The sequence below is a fragment of the Mandrillus leucophaeus genome, unplaced genomic scaffold, assembly GCF_000951045.1.
Source record: "Mandrillus leucophaeus isolate KB7577 unplaced genomic scaffold, Mleu.le_1.0 Scaffold168, whole genome shotgun sequence".
NCBI lineage: Eukaryota > Metazoa > Chordata > Mammalia > Primates > Cercopithecidae > Mandrillus > Mandrillus leucophaeus.
In genome coordinates this window covers 272284-299729 of record NW_012101676.1, presented here as the reverse complement: position 1 = coordinate 299729, position 27446 = coordinate 272284, and the positions used below count along the sequence as shown (strand labels likewise).

Genomic DNA, 27446 nt, shown 5'->3' with positions numbered 1-27446 from the left:
GTCTCATGTAATCCTGATACCAACCATAAGAGATGGGTACCAAGTCCCTGTTCTACAGGTAAAACGGAATATTAAAGAGACTTTATGTTAGTTTCCCAAGGTCACATAAATAGACTGCTCTTCAGAAAACTCTAACATTTTAGGCCTAGAGATCAAAAACCATTTTTTTAACCTTCCCACATATAGACTTCTATAAACACAGAGGCTCTAAGGCTTATTTTCTTTTATTACATAAATATAAATAAATATGAAGGTTTTCTCAACTTGTGTTCAACAAGAAGTACACTATCATAATAACTGATTTCAAAATTTTTCGTAGCGTAAAGAAAAATATCAAAATAAATATCATTTTAGTAGAATTCAACAAAACACATACCTCTTCCATGGTTACAATTGATAATACAAATTTTGATGTGTCTGAGTTACACTGTGTGCAAAACAACGAACAAAATAACAGGAACAAGCACTTGCTGACATCATCAAGACCTCTACTCACCTGTACTTACCTTTCTTTATGTACAGAGGGGTCAAAAGAAAAACAGCCCTGTCAGGTCTAGCAAATATGGTCAAATAAAACAACAAAAGAGCAAACTAGTATCACATCCAAATGGACCCACCAAACAAAAATCAATCAATCAATCAATCCAGCATGACAGAGAAAAGAAAGGTTTCAAACCAGGAAAAGTCTTCCTTATTCTATGAAAACCGGAAAAAAACCAGCCATGCCCTCCTCACAAACATGTATATCCACTTATCTACAGGACACATTATCCACTAAACCTGCAACACTAATAGGCTACAGAAACCTTGCCTTCGTTCTCTCACACATATTTTTTGTATGTAAGGCAGTTAGCAGTTAACAAAGTGCTAAAGTCATGTCAGTATTATTAAATATTATTAACTCAGACTCCCAGAGTACAGTCAACAGAAACAAATGCATAAGTATGAGTATGCTCTAAAATTAAAACTGTATGTATATGTTTATTGCCATTAATCACCATTCCTAAGCACACACATTTCTGATTACATAACAAAATTTTTTCTTCAATGACTTTGGAAATGAATATATAAAGTATTCAACTGCACAAACGGTAAAGATACAAGTGCATTATCTATTCTTAAAAGAATACACGGCCTTTGGGGAACTTAACAAAAAAAGGTAAATAGTAAATCAATTTCTCCCCAAAAGTTATGCCGCTGATAGTTTTCCTCTTTTGTTTTTTTTTTTTTTGAGACGGAGTCCCACTCTGTCACCTAGGCTGGAGTGCAGTAGCTCAATTTTGGCTCACCGCAACCTCCACCTTCCAGGTTCGAGTGATTCTCCTGATTCAGCCGCCCAAGTAGGTGGATTACAGGCACCTGCCACCATGCCCAACTAATTTTTGTATTTTTAGTAGAGACGGGGTTTCACCATGTTGGCCAGGCTGGTCTGGAACCCTTGACCTCAAGTGAGCCACCCACCTTGGCCTCCCAAAGTGCTGGAATTATAGGCATGAGCCACTGCACCAGGCCTCATTTTTTTTTTAAATCATTCAAGAAATAAATGTACACAATTTTGTAAAATGTTTAAGCAATAAGATATGTATAATATAAAAAGAAAATTTCACCTCATTCCACAAAACTGATCCTATTTTCAATGGAAGCTACTTAAAGATTCTGGAACTTCTTATAGAACCTTTTCTATGCACATTTCTCTTTTTTTTTTTTTTTTTTTTTTTGAGAAGGAGTCTTGCTCTGCCACCAGGCTGGAATGCAGTGGTGTAATGATCTCGGCTCACTGCAACCTCCGCTTCCCAGGTTCAAGCGATTCTCTTGCCTCAGACTCCCGAGTAGCTGGGACTAGAGGCGCGTGCCACCACACCCAGCTAATTTTTGTATTTTTAGTAGAGACAGGGTTTCGGCATGTTGGCCAGGATGGTGTCGATCTCTTGACCTCATGATCTGCCCACCTTGGCCTCCCAAAGTGCTGGGATTACAGTTGTGAGTCACCACGCCAGGCCCTCTATGCACATTTCTATGTACATATACGGGTAACATTTGATTTGTTAGTGGTACTTAGCTTCTTCCCTCTCCCCTGTTTTAGGATACTCACCTGTGTTATATTAATACTTACAATTTTAAATTTAAAATACATTAAAAGAAATAATCACCTCTACTAAGAATCGAAAGAACAAGTAAATATAAAGGTTCTTCATCTAAGTCTAAGGTCAAGTTTTATTTATAACTAAGTTCTTCACAACTCAACAACAAAAAACTAATATCCAGCATAATCTTTCCAAAGAAACAAAACAGAGAACCAAAAGCTTAAATAAAAGGTATTATTTCATCAAGCACCAAAACTACCTACAATCATGTGTATACAAGGGTTTAAAATACGAGCCCCACATAGAACGTAACCTTAAACATCTACAGCTTTTTAAATTTTTTTCTTTTTTTGTACTTCATAGAGACGGGGTCTCACTATATTGCCCAGACTGATCTCAAACTCCTGGGCTCAAGGAGATCCTCCCTCTCAGCCTCCCAAAGTGCTGAGATTACAGGTGTGAGCCACTATACCCAGCCAAAAGTTTTTAAAATGCAAACAAAAAAAGCTCTAAAAAGACGCACATAAGCTCAGCAAAAGTATTTCAGCGGTACCCCTCCATGTACTTACTTGGGCCTTTGTAAGACATAGGTTAAAAGGAATGTTCGCAGAGACTCGATGCTACCTTTTTCCAAGAGAATCCACTCTCGGACAACTGCTTCCATTATGGCTGTGGCAGCTTGAAAAAGGACATAGTCCACTTTACTAGTTTCTGAGGAGAAAATTAAAAACTTTATTTAAACAACTGTTCATTTTACCTTGAACATTTTGCATTTATTAATTTTAAAACAGAACTTTTCAGACAAGGAATAAGATGGTTACCTGTTCTTTTTTTAATCCAGTGACCTTGCTCTAGCACCACAAAGAGGTTAGTTCCTCTCAGAAGACACCTCAGGCAGGTGGCAGCTAATCACCGATCACAATTTTCACAAACTTTCCTCACCTCTCTTCAACTGTTACTTCCAAAGCATGAAGAACTAAAAAATAACACAGCTTTAAAAAAAATAAAAATAAAAATATAAAGCAATCAGAAAATTTCCTAAGATTCTCACCCTGTGCAAAACAGAACTTTGTATTTGAAAAACATTACAATAAAGTAGTCATTGAACATTACTATCTGTGATGAGCCATGCTGTTAAAATGTTTCCTTTTTAAGTATTCAGCTTTCAGCAGGATGGCCCATCTACAATAGCAAGTCCAGAAATAAAAACAATCATGTGCAGGTTTTCTTTCTCAAAATGTAAAAAACAATGTAAGTCACATTTACACAAGGTGAGAAGTGCTTGTGAATTTTCTGATTGCAGTACTGATCAAACTGAGTAAAATCCCAAAGCTACACTTAGAAAGACCCAGTCTTAGCTAACAAGTTATAGTATCTGATCTAAAATCTAAATCAGGGGAGAAAAAATAGAAAATTAACACACTTTAAAATTTTTTATATTAATTTTCTATTTTTTCTTTTATTCACCAATACCACTACAATCAGTTTCCAAACAGCATTATCAACAGGAGAAACAGTCGAAATGAAGTCAAGAAAAAGCAGAAATTTTCTGAGGCTCTAAAAAATAACCATCACGTGAAATCCATGAAAAGCCCATGATTAGACTCCAGATTATTTGCCAAGATCACTGGACATGCGTATCTGAAAGCCATGAGAAATTAACTCTAGGCATAGACTGGCACCTTCAAGAACTTATCAGAAGAGCATGAAGATATACACAGTCAAGCACACCATTTTCTCTCCTATTCAAGCTCAGGTCATTTAAAAATCTTACAAGTGTTCTTGACATGTTTAGCTATAAAAATGCATGAGAAAAGGTGTACCCTATATAAATTCCTACCACATTAAACTACTACTTAGGAGTTTTCATCATACCAAAACCACTAAGAGAAACCAATTTGAATCTTTTTTTAAAGTTTTGATTATTCTATGCTATCTTAACATGAACTCTGAGATGACAATCAGAATTGATACAAATTCAGAAACTTTAAAATATAATAAATAATTAAAATAAAGCAATAGCTTCTAAAAATGTGAACCTATTAGAAAAGATGTGCTTACAGTTCTAGGAGTTTAAAAAAAAAAAAAAAAGATTTGAACAGAGACCCAGCTCCATCTATTTAGATCACTTAAAGAGAAATATGTTACTGTCTCATAAAGGTAACTCAAATAATCTCTGATTATAAACCTCTTCTTAAAGAAAATGATGTTTGTTTGCCTATCTTCATTTTCTATTGCAATAGTATAAATTTTAAGGACAAGAAACCAGAAAACCCTTAACCATGGATTTCAACAATGAAGCAAAATCTAAGGTACTCTCAGAATTTTAGATATAGACCTCCGAAGACCATCTAAATCAATCCCTCCATTTTACAGGAGCTGAGGAAACTGATGCCCCAAGAGACAGAGAGGAAACTGAGGTCACATGGCTGGTAAATGTCTCTTGAGCAATACTAATCTACCCTGAAACACACATGCCACTGAAGACAGAGCAAATAAGCACCTTCACTGTTAACAAGCACTGAAACATTCCTATTTCTAACTATTTGTTTTCACATCCAAGCCTTTTTCTGCCCCTTGGAGGTGGGTGGGTGTTGGATATGAGGGGGCAGTTATAGAAAATGAATATTCGAAATTTTCAAGAGACAAAAGTTTCTTAATTCTTTTTCTTAGACACCTCTGCATGGTATTAAACGAAGATCTGTAAATACTCCCATAAGAAGCTGACTCTAAGAATGGAGGAATTAAAAAAAAAAAAGCCAAACTCCTAAAAGAAGAAATTTTCCTAAACTAATAAATTACCCTTTCTCATAAAAACCATTATTAGCTGTCATAAATTTAACTTATACATAGTAGAAATATGCAAGAGATGCTAGAAGGTACTCTAGAAGCCTACCAGTATGAAATCAGAACTTCACAAATACATATGAGCCTTACTTTTGCTCTCTGTTATACAGATGCCTGAAACTACAGGGTTTTCATGAAGAACTCACAATTCATCTAGCATTTTTTTTTTTTTTTTGGAGATGGGAGTTCACTCTCGTTGCCCACACTGGAATGCAATGGCACGATCTCCGCTTGCCACAACCTCCGCCTCTCAGATTCAAGTGATTCTCCTGCCTCAGCCTCCCGAGTAGCTGGGAATACAGACATGCGCCACCAGGCCCAGCTAATTTTGTATTTTTAGTGGAGACAGGGTTTTTCCATGTTGGTCAGGCTGGTCTCGAACTCCTGACCTCAGGTGATCCACCCACCTCAGCCTCCCAAAGTGCTGGGATTACAGGTATGAGCTGCCACACCCGGCCTCATCTAGAATTTCTAAACTAACTACTTTTGGGAAGATCTGCCACTGTTCAGAGAATAAATTATTTTAGGTCACTTTAGCAAAATGCTTTCATTTGCTACCACAGTAGCTTTCTTTAATAATAATTATGTAAATAAAATTAATTTGAATTTTGTCAGCCATCTGAAACTAAACAGAAACATGAAGACAAAAGTTAAGTTAATAATACAGGAAAAGCACTACACTCTGACCAAAAAGTATTTTTAAAAAAGAAAAAACCCTGGTGGTGAAACCACAGATACACAGCTACTACAATCAACTCCCTGGCCTTAAGTATTTCTGTCCAAAGCACAGGCCATATAAGCTCCAAAAGTCTGCGCTTTGACTCAGCGACAACTATGCCCACCAACTAAAGACAAAAAGTCTCAGATGGAAGATGATTTATTAATTCCCAATGACTGACAGCACTACTAAGGAAACAATTTTCCAGAGATGTAAAAGTTTACCAGTTTAACTGACTTTTTGGTGGTTTATTATTTTGGGTTTTTTGGCACTTCTGAGATCAGAAGTCAAAGAAATCCATTTCTCCCTGAGAAGGAGCAAAAGAATGCCACAAAGTTAGCTCCAGAAGAAATAAACCAATCCCTCACAGTTCTTGATTATTTAACAAGAATAGAACTCACTTGTTTTTTTAAAGGAACATATGACCCTAAAAAATTTAAATTCCTAAGTGCCAAAGACTTCTGAAGTGAAAAAGTCTAAAAGTGCTCTTCTGACAAAATGCACAAGCATGCTGCATGCACGCACAGCTGCATACACCACACACACACACACACACACACACAGAATACAGCAAAGAAAATAAAAACTAGAATGAAAACAAAAGGATAAGAAGAGAAAGAAATGAGGAAAAATGAGCGACATACAAAACTCAAGTTAGAAGTGAGAAGGCAGAATTTTAAGAGGCCAGAAAAGGGAAGCATCAGAGAAAGTCTCCCCTTTAGTAGAATATATTACCCAGACCTTCTGTAAAAATGACACGTAATCCCTAAACAAGAATGCGAAAATTCTGAAATGCGATTGACTGCCACTTGTATGAGAAGTCTTCTTAGAGGAATTTACCCTTCTGTGCTGGTGGCAACTGAATAAGGAGTGAAAAGATTTTCTGTGAAGTTTAGATGTAAACATTAATGTAACACAGGGCTTTGCAGTACATTAATGATTATGCTTGTAATACATGCACTCCACCTTTTAAACAGTCAACGTCTCAAAACCCAAACTGATTTTAAAAGCATGGCCGGAACTAGCAATACTACTCTTTAGAAAATTTTATCAGGAAAACAAAAGTATTCCAAAACAAGCTCAATCATAACAAAGCAACAATACTTCATAAAATACACATATTCTAAAAAGGAAAGAATGGTATAAACAAATATGCTCTAATAAAATACTTATAAGTTAGATCAACTATTTCCCAACTAGTGTAGAATGACACTGAATTCCAATACAAAGTCAGATGAAACACTGATGGAATCCTAGTCAATGTCGTTAAGGCATATGCCATGAAAACCAGACTCAAATTATTTTAGGTTAATAGTTTAACACAATGGTTTTCTAAATCCATTAATGCTGAACAATTTCAAGGCAGTAAGGATGAGTTAATGCTCCTTTAAACTCTTTATGCTGTTTAGTTCTGCTTTCTTTAACACTGAGTTAAATAGCCTCCACAGGTGTAAGTTAAATCTTCTTAGTGCCAGAAACAAATCGACACGACTATAAAAGCTGACCACTGAAATGAGTAAGTTAATTAATTAAAACAGCTTCAGTGAGAATTTAAAAGGTAGTTGTTGAACCTGTTCCTCTGCTAAGACCTAACTCCTGACAGAGACAGAGCCACCTTCACCACTGCTGCTAGTTCCTTGCAGAGAACACAGCATTTTTTAAGCCGATCATATTTTTTAAAAGCTGTTTAAAATCAAGTATATGGCCATGATATTTACCTTACTGTTCACAAAGTGCTTTTACATAATGAAAAGTAATTACATTTTCACCTCACAAAACAACTTAAGAGAGCAAATCCATCAAGGCAAATGGTATCATTATGGCCGTAAGGCAGATGCAAAAGAGGCCCAGGGAGGTGAAGTGACTTCCTCAAGGTGCACCACTGCTACCTAGATGTCATAGTTGCTACATCAGCACTCTTTCCACTACAATCAAACAACTCTCCTTCATAAGCCCTTATATGGAAAGCATTTTTAACACATAACTTTAAATGTAGTTTACTTCAATCTGGAAACAGCCTATTGGTCGCTATCGATAAGCCTTTACCAAAAGCACAAGAAAAAGTCAGACGTTTTAGTTCTTAATACTCGACTAACCAATATTATGGTCACAGATGACTCAAGCAGCTTTCTAGAGCCTTACAAAAGACGGCTCCCACTAAAAAAAATCAGCCGGCAGTAATCAGGTTATAAAATAACAATAACTAATGAAGTCTCTCTTACTATTACTGAAAAATATCTAAGAGAGAGATGGCACATCATATATAACTCTTAGAAAATGCCATCTTTGAATAAGACAGTTGTATTTCTTGTGATTCTTTTAGAAGAAATCTTTTCTGTACATGTCAGATATAAGATACTCATAAAACATATTTGACAAAAGTAAAAATTGGTGCTTTATTTTAGGGTACATACAGTGACACCCTACCCAGAAATGACTAATATTTGTTAGGCAAGCTGAGTACAAACTAAATGGTAAAACAAAAAAAAAAAAACTATGGAAAACAGCTAAAAGAAAATGTAGACATCTCCAAAAACAATCTTAATTTTAAAACTAACACTGGGCTAAAAGATATTATAGTACATATCCTGTAATAAATTATATTTGAAAACTGAAAAAATACTAAATTTTTCTCTCTGCTATTAACAGCCTTCATGTTATGGTCAATAATAAAACAAATTGGGGAACGCTATATCTAGGGGGAAAAAAATCCAAAGTAAAAACAAAGTTTCCCGTCTGGCTTTACAGAATATCTTTAAAGCTACTCCAGGAGAATGATTATTAATTTTAAAAATTGTAACTATACAAACCTGGTTTTTAAAAAGGGATTTAAAATAGTTAATGTTTAAGACAGCAAACCCAGATCTGATTATGCCAAAATACTTTATATTTTTTAAGTGAATACTTACCCAAAATATGCTTGCAAACTGCAAATGGTGATTTTGATTTCCTAAATGATAAGAATATGTGCTCTGCATGCTGGCGTTGTTCATTATTGACCATGGAAGGTGGTGCCTTGAGAGTTAAAAACAAGAACAGATACATTTATTTAATGACAAAGCTTAAACAATACCATATTTTTACCCACAAGAACAGAAAATGCTTTCACTTTTAAGTGGCAAGAGAGACAAATTCTTGCTTAACTTTTTAAGGAATTACAGTATAAAACTTGATAATAAATGTCGAAAACATGGTTTCAGAAAAAAGGAAAAAAATTCCTGGCAAGGTTTGAGTCAGAATTCTTTAAAGGTTTTTTAAAAACCTGCATTTTAGAAAAACAGATACTTATCTAACATTTTTGGGGGTTTTAACATTTAGCTGACTTATTACCACCTTTTATTCCAAAATATACCACTTGGACTAACTTGACCTAGTTCAAATAATTTCAAAATTATTCAGTACTGGGGAAATTGAATCCAAGTTACTAAAAATCAATTTCCAAAAGCAATCCTTTAAGACACAGGATCAAACAGTTCCACCTCAAATTTTCTAAAATCACTATTAAACCAGAAAAATTTGGGAACAGTTAAAGTTTGGAATTTATGAAATGTATTTCTGAATAATAAATTAATCACCCAAAATCCAGACTTCTCTCTTAACAAAAACAATTTCTAAAGTCTGTCCAAGTTTTTAAATACCATTTTGGTGTAACAATCGTTCTTCTAAAGACAATAATCTTTTGAGTCAGATCTACCTAAAATGTACATTCCTGTTACATGGGGTTTGGTTAACTTTTAACCTATTAAGACTTACAAATACTTAATTTGGGAAAGGGGGCTGGAGGTAGATGGCAGGAAAATAAACCTATATTATTCAAACCATTATATAAAGAGGGCAAGTCATAATTTCAATTAAATAATCTAGATGATGAAAAATGTTACAATCAATTATATTAGATCAACACTCATTATAAATTATATCAATTATGCAACATTACTCACTCTAACTTCAGTCAAAATAATTTTTAAAAAGTTGTTCACCCAGGAAAAATTAACTACTGTGAATCTCTGGCTTCAGAGAATTCTTACAATTAGCTAAAGCCAGTTCAGACTACTATTCCTAATCATATAGCACCCTCTACAGTTCTCCAGATAAAACTGAAAATATTTCCATTAAAGAATTGTGTTGGCTGTTCCCTGTGGCTCATGCCTGTAATGCCAGCACTTTGGGAGACCAAGGCAGGAGGATAACTTGAGATCAGGAATTTGAGACCAGCTGGGCAACATGGTGAAACCCAGTCTCTACTAAAACCACAAAAATATTAGCCGGGTGTGGTGGTGCACACCTCCCAGCTACTCGGAGGTGGAAGCATGAGAATCACTTGAACCTGGGAGGTGGAGGTTGCAGTGAGCTGATATGGCACCACTGCACTCTAGCCTGGGTGAAAGAGTGAAACTCTGTCTCAAAAAACAAAAAAATTGTGTTAAATTCTTCAACACTTTTTTGAAAAGAATTTTGGGTGTGGCGGCTCACACCTGTAATTCCAGCACTTTGGAAGGCCAAAGAGTACAGATCACCTGAGGTCAGGAGTTCGAGACCAGCCTGGTCAACATGGTGAAACCCCGTCTCTACTAAAAATACAAAAAAATTAGCCGGGCATGGTGGTGCACGCCTGTAAATCCTAGCTACTCAGGAGGGTGAGGCACGAGAATCGCTTGAACCCAGGTGGCAGAGGTTGCAGTGAGCTGAGATCCCGCTGCTGCACTCCAGCCTGGACAACAAAGCCAGACTCCACCTCAATTTAAAAAAAAAAAAAATTACTAATAAAACTGTGAGGGCTGGGTGCGGTGGCTCACGCCTGTAATCCCAACACTTTGGGAGGTCGAGGCGGGTGGATCACCTGCCTGGCCAACGTGGTGAAACCATCTCTACTAAAAATACAAAAATGAGTTGGGCTCGGTGGCAGGAGCCTGTAATCCCAGCTACTAGAGAGGCTGAGGCAAGATAATCGCTTGAATCCAGGAGGCAGAGGTTGCAGCGAGTCAAGATTGCACCACTGCACTAGAGCCTAGGTGACAGAGTAAGACCTTGTCTCAAAAAAAAAAAAAAAAAACTGTGAACAGCGAACGATATTCTAGAAGTATTTTTGTCTTTCCATTTTCAAATTATTTTGTTTATTTGCTTTTTGGGTTTTCTGTCTGTTTTTAAGACAGCCTCTCTCTGTTGCCCAGACTGGAGTACAGTAGCATGATTACAGCTCACTGCAGCCTCAACATCCAGGGCTCAAGTAATCCTCCTGCCTCAGCCTCCTCAGCAGCTGGGACTACAGGCACGTGCCAAGTCGAGCTAATTTTTGTATTTTTTGTAGAAATGGGGTCTCACTATGCTGCCCAGGCTGGCCTCCAACTCCTGCCCCTCAGTGATATGCCTGCCTTGGCCTCCCAAAGCACTGGGATTACCGGTGTAAGCCATCATGCCTGGCTAATTTTCAAATTTTTTATTCCCACCACCTTCTCTAGTTCAATAAGATGAGTCTGTGGGGTTTTTGTTTTATTGCTTTTTTTGTTTTGTTTTTCTGAGATGGAGTCTCTCTGTTGCCCACGCTGGAATGCAGTGGCATGATCTAGCTCACTGCAACCTCCGCCTCAGCCTCCCAAAGTGCTGGGATTACAGGCATGAGCCACCGTGCCCAGTCTTTTTTGTTTTGTTTTTTAAAACGGGGTGTCACTCTGTCACCCAGGCCGGAGTGCAGTGGCATGATCACAGTTCATGGTAACCTCGAACTCTTGGGCTCAAGGGATCCTCCCGCCTTTGCCTCTCCTGTAACTGGGACTACAGGGGCATGCCACCATACAGGGCTAATGTTTAAATTTTTGTAGAGGGTAGGCACCAAGGCTTATGCCTGTAATCCCAGCATTCTGGATTACAAAATCCCAAAGTCTGCTGACATTATTGACCCTGTGTATATGGCATAAACACTACTACCCATGTTATACTGCTACAAATACAAATCCATGAGTTCCTCAAGCAATTACTGAATCATACATTCTTTCCTATCTTCCTTGAAAAGCACAACACATGCATAATTGTGCAAATCAATATGCTACTTATTCTACAAAGAAAAAACTGTCTAATCTAAAAGATATCCTCACAGCCACAGATACTTAATCTACTAGAAAGAACAGGTCTGAATATATTAATATAATAAAGATGATATTCTATTTATGTCAGATTTTAGAAATAGTAAACTATAATCTAAACGTTGATTTATATTAATCACTTGGTTAAATATTATCATACAAACAATAAAATTATCAAATCAATATATTAAACGGCAGGATGGTAGTCACTTTAGTTTTCTACAACCAAAATTTTAAATTCCTTCTTGAAATCTACTTGGCAATGGTTTCCAAATGGCAAGCTATCTGCATCAGACAGTCCTGGAAATCATCTAAAACTGGCAAGTAGATTTCCAACCCCAAAGGATTCAACAGGCTGGGAGTCATAACCAAAACTACACATTTTTCCCTCAAAGTTCTCCAGGTGGTACTGACCCATAAAACTCCCCACTGTCAAACCTTACCCTTCAAAAATCTTAAGTTACCCTTCAAAACTCTGCTTCCGTCTTTCCTTCCTTCATCAGCCTCCACTCACCTTTCCCCAGTTGTCCAAGCACAACTAACATCTCTGTTCCACCTCACATAACACACTGCTTGTCCATCTCTATCACCCAACTTGCATAATGGACTACAAGCCTTTATTTGCTGCCCCCTGCCCTTTCTTTTGTTTTTGTTTTTGAGACGGAGTTTTGCTCTTGTTGCCCAGGATGGAGTGCAATGGCGTGATCTCCACTCACCGCAACCTCCACCTCCTGGATTCAAGCGATTCTCCTGCCTCAGCCTCCTGAGTAGCTGAGATTACAGGCACGCACCACCACGCACGGCTGACTTTTGTATTTTTAGTACAGACAGGGTTTCTCCGTGTTGGTCAGGCTGGTCTCGAACTCCAAACCTCAGCTGATCTGCCCGCCTTGGCCTCCCAAAGTGCTGGGACTACAGGTGTGAGCCACCAGGCCCAGCCAGGAGAGAGGTATTTTTAAGCTAGTCTTTGTACTATTCTGACTAGGACAGAATATACATATTGTCTTTGGACTAAATTGAACATGCATGTTAAAATGTTTACTGTGAGCAGTAAGATATTAAAACTAAGAACATAGTTTACGACAACAAACTATGGAATGAGAAACAAGATTGTCAAACCCTTGAAGAAGGCAAGAAAGAAAAAATCACATGCACACACAATAAGATAACAAAAATAAATTATAATTTATCAGTAATGACAAGTAAATGTAATAAAACTAAATGCTCTACATAAAAAACTAAGATTGACAGACTGGATAAAAAAGAAAATCCAAAATTATTCTGTTTATAAGAAATGCATATAAAACTCAAGGACATGGAAAGGCTGAAAGCACAAAGATGGAAAAAGTCCTTGTGCGATGGCTCATGCCTGTAATCCCAACACTTTGGGAGGCCAAGGCGGGAAGATCACTTGAGGTCAAGAGTTCAAGACCAGCCTGGTTAACAAAGCAAGTCCTTGTCTCTACAAAACAATTTTTAAAATAAAAGTGAAAAAATAAGTTTACAAAAGTAGAAAAAAAAATCTAATCAAAATAAAGTTAATGAAGTTGATGTAGCTATCAGAGAAAAACAGAATTTAGGGCAAAATATTACTAAAAGATGCTGGGCCATCACATAATTATAAAAGGGTAAACTACAATGGCATGTAATACCATTTATACGCATAAAACAAAACAGACAGAACTACCAACAATTCCACTAGAGTGGAAGATTAACATGTAACTCTCAGTAACTGTTAGCTTAGGAAGACAAAAGAATCTAACAAATTTGATTTAATAGCATAAATACATTGCCCTTTAAGTGAGTATCACATTCTTTTCAAACTCACACTGAACAAAAACTGACAACGCACTAGGCTGTAAAGCATATCCAAACAAATTTTAAATAACAGGTATGTACGTGACATTCTCTGACCAAGAGCAATTAAGTAAGAAATTGACTTAACATAACAATAACAAAAACTAGAAAAATTCAAGGATGAAAAAAGAAATCATAATGAAAATCAGAAAACGTACAGGCCAGGCCGGGTGCAGTGGCTCACGCCTGTAATCCCAGCACTTTGGGAGGCCGAGGCAGGCAGATCACAAGGTCAGGAGTTTGAGACCAGCCTAGCCAACATGGAGAAACTCCATCTCTACTAAAAATACAAAAATTAGCTGGGTGTGGTGGCGTGCGCCTGTAATCCCAGCTACTTGGGAAGCTGAGGCAGGAGAATCACTTGAACCCAAGATGCGGCAGGTACAGTGAGCCACTGCAGAGATCGCGTTACTGCACTCCAGCCTGGGCAACAGAACAAGACTGTCTCAAAACAAAACAAAATAAAACTATCGTTTACAATAAACAAAAAAGCCAAAAGTTCTTTATTTAGAATAACTAATCAAATTGGAAAGGAAAAGCACAAATATATAAACAAGCAAGAATTAAAAGAGAAAGCAACTACACATGCCTCGGAAAATAAAAAGACATTAAAAGGATAGCAAACAGGGCCGGGTGCGGTGGCTCATGCCTGTAATCCCAGCACTTTGCGAGGCCGGGGTGAGCATATCACCTGAGGTCGGGAGTTTGAGACCAGCCTGACCAACATGGAGAAACCCTGTCTCTACTAAGAATACAAATTAGCCAGGTGTGGTGGTGCATGCCTGTAATCCTAGTTACTCGCGAGGCTGAGGCAAATTGCTTGAACCCGGTGGAGGCTGCAGTGAGCTGAGATCACACCATTGCATTCCAGCCTGGGCAACAAGAGCGAAACTCCGTCTCAAAAAAAAAAAAAAAAAAAAAATCCTATACAGATTTCTTCAAGGGACTACAAAAGAGGAAACATTCTTCAGGCCATTTTAGGAGCGCAGCATATCATCATAAATACGCCAATACCAACACCAGATGAGGACAGTGGAGGAAAAGAAATTTATAGGTCAATCCTACTCATGAACACAGAAGAAGAAATCTTAAGATATTTCACGTAAGGGAGGTGATGGATATGTTAACTTAACTTGACTTAATCATCCCACATTGTATATATAAAAACATTACACTGTACCTGCAAATGTATACAATTATGAGTCAATTAAAAATATTAATAAAAAGATATTTCATAAATCAAATCCAACAATGGATGTTAAAAATAATAATGATGACAATAATATACACTGTGACTAAGTTAGGTATCCCAGAAATGCAAAACAGAGTTAACATTAGAAAATAAATAAAGCCGAGCACAGTGGCTCATGCCTGTAATCCAAGCACTTTGGGAGGCTGAGGCTGGTGGATCGCTTGAAATCAGGAGTTCGAGCCTGGCCAACATGGTGAAAGCTCATCTCTACTCAAAATATAAAAATTAGCCAGGCATGGTGGTGCACGCCTGTAGTCCCATAGTCCCAGCTACTCCGGAGGCGGAGGCAGGTGAATCACTCGAATTTGGGAGGTGGAGGTTGCAGTGAGCCAAGATCATACCACGGCACTCCAGCCTGGGTGACAGAGTCAGACTCCATCTCAAAAAAGAAAAGAAAAAGGAAAAAAAAAAAAAAGAGGTCAGGCTCAGTGGCTCATGCCTATAATCCCAGCACATTGGGAGGCTGAGGCAGGTGAATCACTTGAGGTCAGATCAAGACCAGTCTGGTCAACATGGCAAAACCCCATCTCTACTAAAAATAGAAAAATTAGCCAGGCATGGTAGTGTACACCTGTAATCCCAGCTACTTGGGAGACTGAGGCAGGAGAATCGCTTGAACCCGGGAGGCAGAGGTTGCAGTGAGCCGAGATCGTGCCACTGTACTCCAATCTGGGCGACAAGAGCAAAACTCCATCTCAAAAAAAAAAAAAAAAAAAGAGAAGACTAAAATAAGAAGAAAATGAATGATGAAATGATCTAGAAAAGAGAGGCAATAACTAAATAAATCAACCCTATTACATTACCCTCAATTTTTTTTATTACATTGCCCCAAGTATATAGCATGATCTTTTGAGAAGGTATAAAAGAAACCTGGAGGGTGTTTTGTTTTGTTTTGGTTTGGTTTGGTTTGGTTTGTGGCAGGGTCTTGCTCTGTCACCCAGGCTGGATGGAGTGCAGTGCTGTGATCATTGCTCACTGCAACTCTGAGTTCCCAGACTCGATGGATGCTCCCACCTCAGTCTCCTGAGTAGATGAGACTACAGGTGCAGGCCTCCACACATGGATAATTTTTTTTTAATTTTTTGTAGAGACAGAGTTTCGCCTTGTTGCCCACTCTAGTCTCAAACTTCTGGGCTCAAATGATCTGCTTGCCTCGGCCTCTCAAAGTGCTGTGATTACAAGCATGAGCCACTGCACCCAGCCTGGTGGTCTTTTGTGAAAGGTTTCATTGAATACTGTTGAGAATTAGAAATTTTTCATTTCCCAACCATAATGACAAAGAGAAGAAAACTGACAAAAGACATTTCACATTCACAGTTATGAGATAAGTCAGAAGATGAAGGCAAAAAGACACCTTTGTTTTTTTTTTTGAGACAGAGTTTCACTCTTGTTGCCCAAGCTGGAGTGCAATGGTGTGATCTCGGCTCGCTGCAACCTCCGCCTCCCGGGTTCAAGCGATTCTCCTGCCTCAGCCTCCCAAGTACGTGGGGTCACAGGCGTGCACCACCATGCCCAGTTCCCAGTTAATTTGTTGTTGTTGTTGTTGTTATTTTTAGTAGAGATGAGATTTCACCATGTTGGTCAGGCTGGTCTCCAACTCCTGACCTCAAGTGATCCACCCACCTTGGCCTCCCAAAGTGCTGGGATTACAGGCATGAGCCACTGCACCCGGCAAAAAGACAGTCTTTCTGTGTTGTTCAATGCAGTAGCCACTAGACAGGAGACGTTTAAATTTAAGTTAATTACAATTTTAGCTCCTCAGATATACTAGGGATATTTCAAGTGCCGTGTGTGCATGGCTAGTAATTGTCACATTGCAAAACACAGATACAGAATATTCCTATTACTGCACAGTTTTTACAGACTGAACTGCTCTAGACTGTGTCAATCATGGTAAAATGGATCACATAAGTGTCATCTCAGACCTTCAGTCTTCAGATGATGTGTTATATCAGTGGTTCTTAATTTAGGTAATTTTGTCCCTCAAGGGACATCTGGCAGTGTCTGGAAACATTTCTGGTTGCCACAACTGGGGAGCACTAATGGCAACTAGTGGACAGAGGGTAGGGACACTGCTAAACATCCTACAATGCACAAACCAGCCCTCAGCAACAAAAAGTATCCATCCGAAATGCTAATAATGGCAAGGTTGAGAACTCTGGCCCTAAATGAATTTTCTCCAACTCAACAATCAATGAACAAACATACTTCCAAGGAAAAAAATGTGGTAATCTCATTCAGACAGTCATTACACGAGAATTACATCATTACCCAATATTCTGTGACAAGAACCCAAAACAATCTGTTTTGCTGAAAGGACATGTGATATCATTCTTTCATCTTTTATGATTTGTGTGTAAAAAATGCTTGATACAGTTCATAAGTGGGCAAATGCTAAAGGTAGGTGTATACATAAAGTTAATGAAAAACTGTTTTGATCACTCTAATTGCCATTTATAAATCTAAAAATGAAAATGATTTGTAACTACAAAACAAAGAATGTTCATCTTCTCTTCATCAATATTGTATGCCACCAGTGTTTTCAAAAGTATTATGAGAGTAAGAAAAAGAACCAGAAGTAATAAGAAGATAGAACCTGTTAAGGATGCATTTAATATCTAAAATCAGTATTTCATTTTGACAGTGGGAATGCAACAACCAGAAATAATGAGTTAGAACCCATAAGAATTATTTGAAATGTGAAATCCAGGGCTGGGCCTGGTGGCTCATGCCTGTCATCCCAGCACTTTGGAGAGGCTGAGGTGGGAGAATCGCTTGAGCCCAAGGGTTCGAGACCAGCCTGGGCAACACAGACAAACCTTGTCTCTACAAAAAATGCAAAAATTAGCTGGGCATGGTGGCCCATGCTTACAGTCCCAGCTACCTGGGCAGCTGAGGTGGGAGGATTGCTTGAGCCTAGCAGGTGGAAGTTGCAGTGGGTTGATATTGTGCCACTGTACTCCAGCCTGGGCAAGACAGCAAGACTCTGTCTAAAAAGAAAAAGAAATAAAGAAATGTGAAACCAGTGTTTACAAATCAGAAGAAATATGCAAAGAGCATGGCCAGGCACGGTGGCTCATGCTTGTAATCCCAGTGCTTAGAGAGGCTGAGGCAGGCAGACTGCTTGAGCTCAGGAGTTCAAGACCAGCCTGGATAACATGGCAAAACCCTGTCTCTACCAAAATACAAAAATTAGCCGGGTATGGTGGTGTGTGCCTGTACCCCCAGCTACTCAGAGGACTTGAGCCTGGGAGGCAGAGGATGGTGTGAGCCGAGATTGCGCCACTGCGCTCCAGTCTGGGCAACAGAATGAGACCCTGTCTCAAAATAAATAAATAAATAAATAAAGAGCAGGCCATGAGCATTGGCTCATGCCTGTAATCCCAGCACTTTGGGAGGCCAAGGTGGGCCGATCACCTGAGGTCGGGAGTGTGAGACCGGCCTGACCTGACCAACATAGAGAAACCCCATCTCTATTAAAAACACAAAATTAGCCAGGTGTGGTGGTGCATTCCTGTAATCCCAGCTACTCGGAAGGGTGAGGCAGGAGAATCGCTTGAATCCGGGAGGCAGAGGTTGCAGTGAGCCAAGATCGCACCATTGCACTCCAGCCCGGGCAACGAGAGCAAAACTCTGTCTCAATAAAATAAATAAATAAATAAATAAATAAATAAATAAATAAATAACGCAAACAGCCACACTCTAGACTTGTGGTGTCTAACACAGTAGCTACTACCACAATGGCTCCCTTACACTAGCCATGTTACAAGAGCTCAAGACACATGTGGTTAGGGGCTCCCATATTGGAGAGAGCAGATAAAGAACGCTTCCATCAGCACAGGAAGTTCTATCAGCTAGCGCTACTCTAGAAGAAATCTAACTCAACATGTATTTATCAAGTGCTTACTATAAGGTGATCCTGATTTGATGCCATGTTATTTGATACATTAAAGTACAAAATAGCAGCTAACATTTACAGAGCACTTACTATACCCCAGGCACTGAACACTTTTCTTTCAATGTATGTTAAATAATTTAATCTTTGCACTAACTCCCTGAGGTAGCGGTTATTATTTGTCTATTTTTTTAAAAAAGGTGGGGTCTTGGGCCAGGTGTGGTGGCTCACGTCTGTAATCCTAGCACTTTGGGAGGCCAAGGCGGGCGGATTGCCTGAACTCAGGAGTTTAAGACCAGCCTGGGCAACACAGTGAAACCCTGTCTCTACTAAAATACAAAAAATTAGCCAGGCATCACAGCGGGAGTCTATAAATCCCACCTACTGGGGAGGCTAAGGCAGGAGAATCACTTGAATCCAGGAGGCATAGGTTGCAGTGAGCCAAGATGGTGCCAATGTACTCCAGCCTGGGCAACAAGAGCAAAACTTCATCTCAAAAAAAAAAAAAAGTAGATTTTTTTTTTTAAAACACATGCAACATTCAGGCTGGGTGTGTTATCTCACACCTGTAATCCCAGCACCTTGGGAGGCCGAGGCGAGCGGATCACCTGAGGTCAGGAGTTTGAGAACAGCCTGGTCAACATAGCAAAATGCTGTTTCTACTAAAACTACAAAAATTAGCCAGGCATGGTGGCATGCCACCTGCAGTCCCAGCTACTCTAGAGGCTGAAGCAGGATAATCGCTTGAACCCGGGAGGCGGGGGTTGCAGGGAGCTGAGATCACACCACTGCACTCCAGCCTGGGCAACAGATAGACTCCATCTCAAAGAAAATAAAATAAAATAGAAACGCATGCAACAAATTTACTAAAATGGAGTATTAATTTATGGTCTAAAGTTTTATATTATAAAAAATTCAAACTATATTAAAACTATATTAAGCACTCCTTCCATCTGCAATCTCATTCCCTATGTAGCCATTCTTAGGAGTTTAGTATAGGCCAGGCACAGTGGCTCTCACCTGTAATCCCAGCACTTTGGGAGGCCGAGGCTGGCAGATCACCTGTGGTCAGGAGTTCGAAACCAGCCTGGCCAACACGGTGAAACCGTGTCTCTACTACAAATACAAAAAATTGCTGGGTGTGATGGCGCACGCCTGTAATCCCAGCTACTCAGGAGACTGAGGCAGGAGAATCGCTTGAACCTGAGAGGCAGAGGTTGCAGTGAGCCAAGATCGCACCATTGCACTCCAGTCCGGGCGACAGAGCAAGACTCTGTCTCAAAAAAAAAAAAAAAAGAAGTTTAGTATATGCCTTCCATTTCTGTTGCTACGCATATAAAAAATATACATAGAACTTTTTCTAGAAAACAGAAATGGGATCATATATTCTGTTCTGCAATTTTTCATCTATTTTGAGTATCTTTCCATGTTCATTCAGATCTTCCCATTAAAAAAAAAACTATCACATTTTAGATATACGTATTTTTTAAGAGTTCCATAAAATTCCATTATACAGAATACCAGTATATTAAATCAATTTGGTATTAACTGGACATTTACGCTGTTTCAATCTTCACTACAGCAAAGTACACTACGGTAAACATTCTTTGTGTATAAGCAAGTATTTCCATAAACTGAATAAATGGCCAGAAGTGAAATAGCTGGGGGTCAGCTATATATTTAACGCTCTTGTATCAAAAACTTGTAGCATACTTCCCTATACCTTTACAAAGTAAAATACCATTTTATTCTTAGTTCTGCTTCTAGACTATTCTAACTTTCTATTCTTTTCCTGTGCCAATGCTAGGTTTCAATTACTGCAGTTTCTGAATACATTGTAACAGTTGCTACATCAAGTCCCCAGATCCTTCATAGACTTCCAGATATATTTTCTAATCAATTAATTTTTCTCCTATCTCCGAAAAGGGTAAGGAGGAAAGAGAGATTTTGATTGACATTATATTCGATTTACAGATTAATGAGGGAGACGCTGCCACCTTAACCGTACTGACCTTTCAGATCAAGGAGCACAGCCTTCATTTTATTCAGATCTTTTATATTCTGCAAATAAGCTATATCATGTTCTTCACAAAAATGGTGCATGTTTCTTATCAATGCCCCATAATTTATTTCTACAGTTTTTATTTCTAATAGAACGGAATATTTTTTCCAATTTTAAGCTGATCACTGTTGATATAAAGGAAATCTTGCAACCCATTTATTTTTCTTATATCTGGTCATCTTTCCAAAGAACTAGTAGTTCCAACAGTCTTTTAGTTATTTTGCTTAAACTTTTTTTCCGAAATGTTATATCATCTGCAAATAATCATTTTTTGGCTTTTCTTTTCAATATCTGCACTTATTCCCATTTTTTATATTACTGTATCAGACCCTCCAGAAGGTGCTAAATAACAGTTATATTAGGACTCCTGTTTTAATGGTTTCAGATAACTATTTGTTATCATACTGAGAATTCCCTTCAATCCCTAGTTTATCCAATTGTTTTAATAATAAAATGCTGTTAAATTTTAACAACTGCCTTTTAGGCATCTATGGATGATTTCAAATGTCTTTTCGCATTTCTTCTCTGGATCACTGGCTATGTTCCAATTAGTTTGACACAAGTCCAACTGCAAATACACATTTAATTGAACTGAATTTGAAATACAAATTTCCTATTAATTAGCTTTTTTGAGGAAAAGAATTATGTTAGTGTCAGTTTTCTAATATCTAGTGCCACCGCAGGTACTAAAAGACGGGGCTGAAATAAACAAAAATGCATACTTACTATAACGCATCTTTCAAATAAGAAAAGTAGATTCAATTAATTAAAATTTTCATTTTTATGACATGTGTACTGTGGTTACAAAAAAATAAAGGCAATGTACCTTACACATTGAAGGGCTCAGGAAATATCTACTATATAAATGCTCAAATATTCCTCAAACTCACTGTATCTCCCCAAACTATACTTTCTCAAACTACATTCCCCAAAATATATATCTCTATCTGGGATATCACTTATCAAACTGGAAAATTCCGATGTATCTTTCATGATTCAGCTTAAGGGTTCCCTATTCCAAGAAGCCCTTTCTCGGTCCCATCTCAGCCTGATGGATGTTTGTACCCACTTCTATTATCACATTACCCACCAACATTTGCTGACATTTTTGCCTTTTTCCACTCCTTGAAAAGAAGGTGCTTCTTCTGTCCCCTCAGCACACACAGCAGTGTCTAACATGCTGTGTTTCTATCTACTGAAGAAATGTTCTAAAACAAATCAATGGCCAGAAATTGGATTCCAGATCCAAACTAGCTGTATGACAACAGGCAAATCATTTACCATCTCTGAATATCAGGTTTTCTTATTTATTTATTTATTTATTTATTTATTTATTTATTTATTCTATTTTTTTGAGACAGAGTCTCGCTCTATAGCCCAGGCTGGAGTACAATGGCACAATCTCGGCTCACTGCAACCTCTGCCTCCTGGGGTCAAGTGAGTCTCCTGCCTCAGCCTCCCAAGTAGCTGGAATTATGGTATAGGCATATACCACCACGCTCAGCTAATTTTTGTATTTTTAGTAGAGGTATGGTTTCACCATGTTGGCCAGGCTGGTCTCAAACTCCTGACCTCAGGTGATCTACCCACTTCAGCCTCCCAAAGTGTTAGCATTACAAGTGTGAGCCACCACGCCTGGCCAGGTTTTCTCCTTTATAAGGTTTAGGAATATCTCATCCTATTTACTTCACAGGACTGATATGAGAATCAAGTAAGACAAATTTTTTTCTATAGGACTACAGATGTGCAAGCATTTTAGAAAATATTAACCAAATTCCACTACAATAAAATCTATGAAAACCAGTCATGAATCTCGTTTATTAAAGTTGGATTTACACTCACTAAATCCATCCTGGTTTAAAAACCAATGTATGTGCCGGGCGCGGCGGCTCATGCCTGTTAATCCCAGCACTTTGGGAGACCAAGGTAGGAGGATCACCTAAGGTCAGGAGTTCGAGACCAGCCCAGAAAACATGTTGAAACCTCGTCTCTACTAAAAATACAAAAATTACCCAGGCATGGTGTCCGGCACCCGCAATCTCAGCTACTTGGGAGGCTGAGGCAGGAGAACCACTTAAACCTGGGAGGCAGAGGTTACAGTGAGCTGAGATTGCATCATTGCACTCCAGCCTGGGCAACAGAGTAAGACTCTGTCTCAAAAGAAAAAAAAAGGGAAAAAAACCTATGAAAACTACTTTTCCATAATGTATCAGTTGGTATGTGTGCTCTGCACTATCTTATTGTTACACACAATCACTAAGGACAATCCAAAACAACCTAATGAAGACAGGGAGACAAAACCAGGTAAATTCAAGACAATAAATAAAGGGCTCTTTAGACTTCAAATGAATGTGGCATCAATACTGTGAGAACACTAAACTTTTCAATACTGTTGTCTCTAAAATCAAAACACCTCCTACGTTTCAGTATACAAGAGGAAGTGCATAGGTCATACACAACTGCCATGCCATATCATACAAGAAACTCAGCCGGCACAGTAGCTTATGCCTATAATCCCAGCACTTTAGGAGGCCAAGGCAAGAGTATCACTTGAGTTCAAGACTAGCCTGGGCAACATAGTGACATCCTCTCTCTACAAAAAAAAAAAGATTTTTTTTAATTACCCATTCAAGGCTGCCATGAGCTTTGATCATGCGAAAAGGGAGGGGGTCGGGGGGACTTAAGTATCAATGCACAGTTGATGTCCATGGGTGGAGGTGGCTTCTGGAACTAACTTCTCATGGATACCGAGGGACGACTGTACTACTTTATCTGGCAGCTTATCCAATAACCTAAATTGTTTGACTATAGATGTACCATATTTAGACATTTTCCATCAAGTAATAAAATGCAACATTTATAGTATATGTTGACTGAGAACCAACATGGTTCAGTAAAAAAAGTAAGAAAAAAAAAAACAAAACCAGTAAAACTTCTGAAAGGGGAGTCTGGTGATCTCAGCCTGGATCAGTTATATCACGAATTTGCTCTGTGACCTGCCTTGGGCAAGTCACTTCTATCTCTTTGAACCTCAGTTTCCCCATCTGTAGCATGGAAGAGAGAATGCTTAGACTCGGTTCTTATTTTTCAGAGTTTCTAGTCTCTCAGAGACGGTGATAAAAGCTCTAGACCCTATTACTAAAAATATATGCTTACATCAAAAAATTTGTTACAATTTCCTTCTGATATTCATCCTAGACTCCCTAAGACCTCTGTACTAAAAGATCTAAGATTCTTCTATGTTCTAAAATTCTATGCTGGTTTCCATAAAACAACTATATGAGTTACCTAATAAAAAATTAAGCAAAAATAATTACAAAATATATCACTATTTGCATTTTGAATCTCAAAGCATATTAACAGTTAAAATACAGCAATTTTCCATAAGATTTATTCAGACCCACAGATGGATAAATGCTAAGATCACTCTGTTTAAAATATGTATCTTAATGCTTAATAATTGAAAGAGCATTAACAACTTTAGCCCTAGAAAAATTAATTCACCTCCTTTCTGGTCCCAGTATCCTACAGCTTAAGAACCACAGACTGGTAACAGACAAACCAGAGTTTGAGTCTCTACCCCTTGCTATGTAAATGTGTGTAGATTACTTAGCATCTCCACGTTTTGAGTTTCCTTAGCCTGTAAAATGAAAACGAAAGTAACAGGCCAGGCACGGGGGCTCACGCCTGTAATCCCAGCACTTTGGGAGGCCGAGAAGGGTGGATCACGAGGTCAGGAGTTTGAGACCAGCCTGGCCAACATGGTGAAACTCTGTCTCTATTAAAAATACAAAATTAGCCGGGTGTGGTGGTACACACCTGTAGTCCCAGCTACTCAGGAGGCTGAGACAGGAGAATCGCTTGAACCCGGGAGGCGGAGGTGGCAGTGAGCCAAGACTGTGCCACCGCACTCCAGCCTGGGCAACAGAGCCAGACTCAGTATCAAAAAAAAAAAAAAGCCGGGCGCGGTGGCTCATGCCAGTAATCCCAGCACTTTGGGAGGCCAAGGCAGGTGGATCACGAGGTCAGGAAATCGAGACCAGCCTGGCAAACACGGTGAAACCACGTCTCCAGTAAAAATACAAAAAAAATTAGCCGAGCGTGGAGGCAGGCGCCTGCAGTCCCAGCTACTCCGGAGGCTGAGGCAGGAGAATGGCGTGAACCCGGGAGGCGGAGCTTGCAGTGAGCGGAGATGGCGCCACTGCACTCCAGCCTGGGCGACAGAGCGAGATTCCGTCTCATAAAAACAAAAATAAAAAATAATAAGATTAAAGTAATAACACCTTCCTCACAGACTGACTGGAGAGAAAGTGATATATGTAAAGTGCCGGGCACAGTGCCTCGAACATAGTATGGACTCAATAAATGAGAGCTATTAATAATAATTTGGAATACAGCTTTCATATTAAGAAATAATACAATAACTACTCTACACATCTTTGGTACAAATTTCTGAATACTTAAGTGGAAATTTCCAAAATGTCATTTCCTTTTTTTTTTTGAGACGAAGTCTCACTCTGTCGCCCAGACTGGAGTGCAGCAGCACAATCTCGGCTCACTGCAACCTCTGCCTCCCGGTTCAAGTGATTCTCCTGTCTTCGCCTCCAGAGTAGCTAGGATTAAAGGCGCCAGCCATCATGCCTGGCTAATTTTTGTATTTTTAGCAGAGATGGGGCTTCACTGTGTTGGCCAGGCTGGTCTTGGGCTCCTGATCTCAAGTCATCCGCCCACCTCGGCCTCCCAAAGTGCTGGGATTACAGGAATGAGCCATCCCGCCCGGCTGTAATTTCCTGTTTTTAATAACATAACACTTTTTTCAATAATCCTCTCCTCTGAAAAGATAAAAAGCATTTAGACAAGTTATTATACAACATATGACAGACGGGGTAGAGTGGAAAGACACACAGCTTTAGAGCCAGACAGAACTGAGTTCAAGACCTAATTCACTGGGCCACTTACACTTTCTCAACCTTGTAAAGCTGTGGCAAGGATTAATAAAATATGTAAAGTATGTAAAGCATCAAGTCCAATATCTAGCACTCAATAAACAGTACTTACTACTATTCTTCTCACCTACTCCTTATAGGTGATAAAAGTAGCTTTGCCAGGGAAGAGGGAAGATATTGGAAAGCACAAATACTAGTTTATATTATTAAGCCAATGACAAAGGACACTGATTTTACCTGATGAATGTAGAACTACAGCCGTGTTTTGGGTGGCATACTCCTTCCAGAATCTAATGAAAACAGAGCCCCTAGCTCCTAGGAAAATGTTCAGGAATTTTACGAAACGCTACATGTCAGGGATTTTTAAGAATCTTGTATTAAGGGGAATACTAGCTAGTTACTTCTGCTTAATTTGCAAAAGTGTGAAAACTTTCACTAGTCTGTTTTGTGACAAAACGTACATTAAGTTAATATTCATAATGAAGCAAGTAAATCCTGCTTTTAGACTTCTCGATTTCTAAAGAAACAAAAATATCTGGTGTAAAATATCAGAACTACAAACTACGCTAGAATTAGTTCGAATATTCTTAAATGTGATGCTCAAACACCCTAACACCAAAACAAAAGGAAAAAAGTCCAAAAAGGTAACAAAGCTGGCTGCATCCAATTCTTAGAAAGTCTGAACCAATCCACCTATAAAATGAACCTCTAATTTCCCAAAACATCTACAAACACCGAAGTCATAATTTACAAAAACAAAGCTGAGCCAGCAAATACAGTTTACTGAGTAACTGAACGTAGTTTTATCCTTACTTCTCCTCCTTGCATGTAATACTTTTATCCTTTGACTCGGCCTTCTCAAATTCCCTTAGTAAACAACCTCATCAAACTGTTTATTGTAGTGTAAGCATGAAGTCAAAGAGTAGCATAGACTCAGTTCTCCAAATCGCGGGAGCTTTAAGGAGCTTAGCACTGGACCAAGTTTTGCCCCAGTGACCTTGGTCTCAACGATTCCCCTCCCTCCCCTCAGCCGGCCCGGCCCTTCCACGTGCTGCCGGCTGCAATTACTCCAGAGGTGGCTGCATGTCAGGGAAACGCTAGCGGATCCGAATGCACAGGAAACAAGGATTGCTAACGCACCAGGGCTGTGCCATCCATTCCCTCCCGACACCAACTCCCCAAGAGCGCGCACACAGCCCTACAAATTCCCCCTACCGAAGCCCTGCGGGGATAACCCCAACCTCCTTCCCAGCGCCTTGCTCTGCGACCCAGTCTGTGGGGCAGGGTGTAAGGTGAAGAAATCCTCTTTGCTACACCACTATATTCCCACGCCCGACTGGGGTGCTGGGCAGCCAGGGGAAGGGGACAGCTCCTGGAAAGAGGGGACGACGGCAGGAGGAAAGTAGGATGAAGAATCCTGCGCCACGCCACCGCCACCTCCTCCTCCACTTGCAGGTTCCCTGGAGGCCCTTGCCAGTCGCCAGTCCAGAGAGCAGCAAGGCCTGGCGTGGCAGGGCCGACCGGGGGCCCGCGAATCCCGGGGTCTGAGGGGCGCGGCGTCCTCACCATCAGAACTTTAGCCGCGTTCTCCAGCTGAGCGATCACTTCTGGGGGCCCCAGCGCCGCCGCCATCATGGTCTCTCTTCAATGACGCGCCATGCGCTGCATTCTGGGAGCGGGCGCCGCGGCCGGCCAATCGCCGCCG

The 27446-nt window shown here is 39.4% G+C and overlaps 1 protein-coding gene across 1 annotated transcript in view; it reads right to left on the bottom strand.

Annotated features, from left to right (window-relative positions):
* XPO4 (exportin 4) overlaps positions 1-27412 on the bottom strand; it is a 115222-nt gene extending 87810 nt beyond the window's left edge. The window contains exons 1-3 of the mRNA XM_011976541.1: positions 27308-27412; positions 8559-8664; positions 2654-2795 (exon numbers count right to left, since the gene is read on the bottom strand). Coding sequence (XP_011831931.1) covers positions 2654-2795; positions 8559-8664; positions 27308-27376 — 317 coding nt within the window. The 5' untranslated portion in view covers positions 27377-27412. The remainder of the gene's footprint in view (positions 1-2653; positions 2796-8558; positions 8665-27307) is intronic.
* Between the last annotated feature and the right edge of the window lie 34 nt (positions 27413-27446).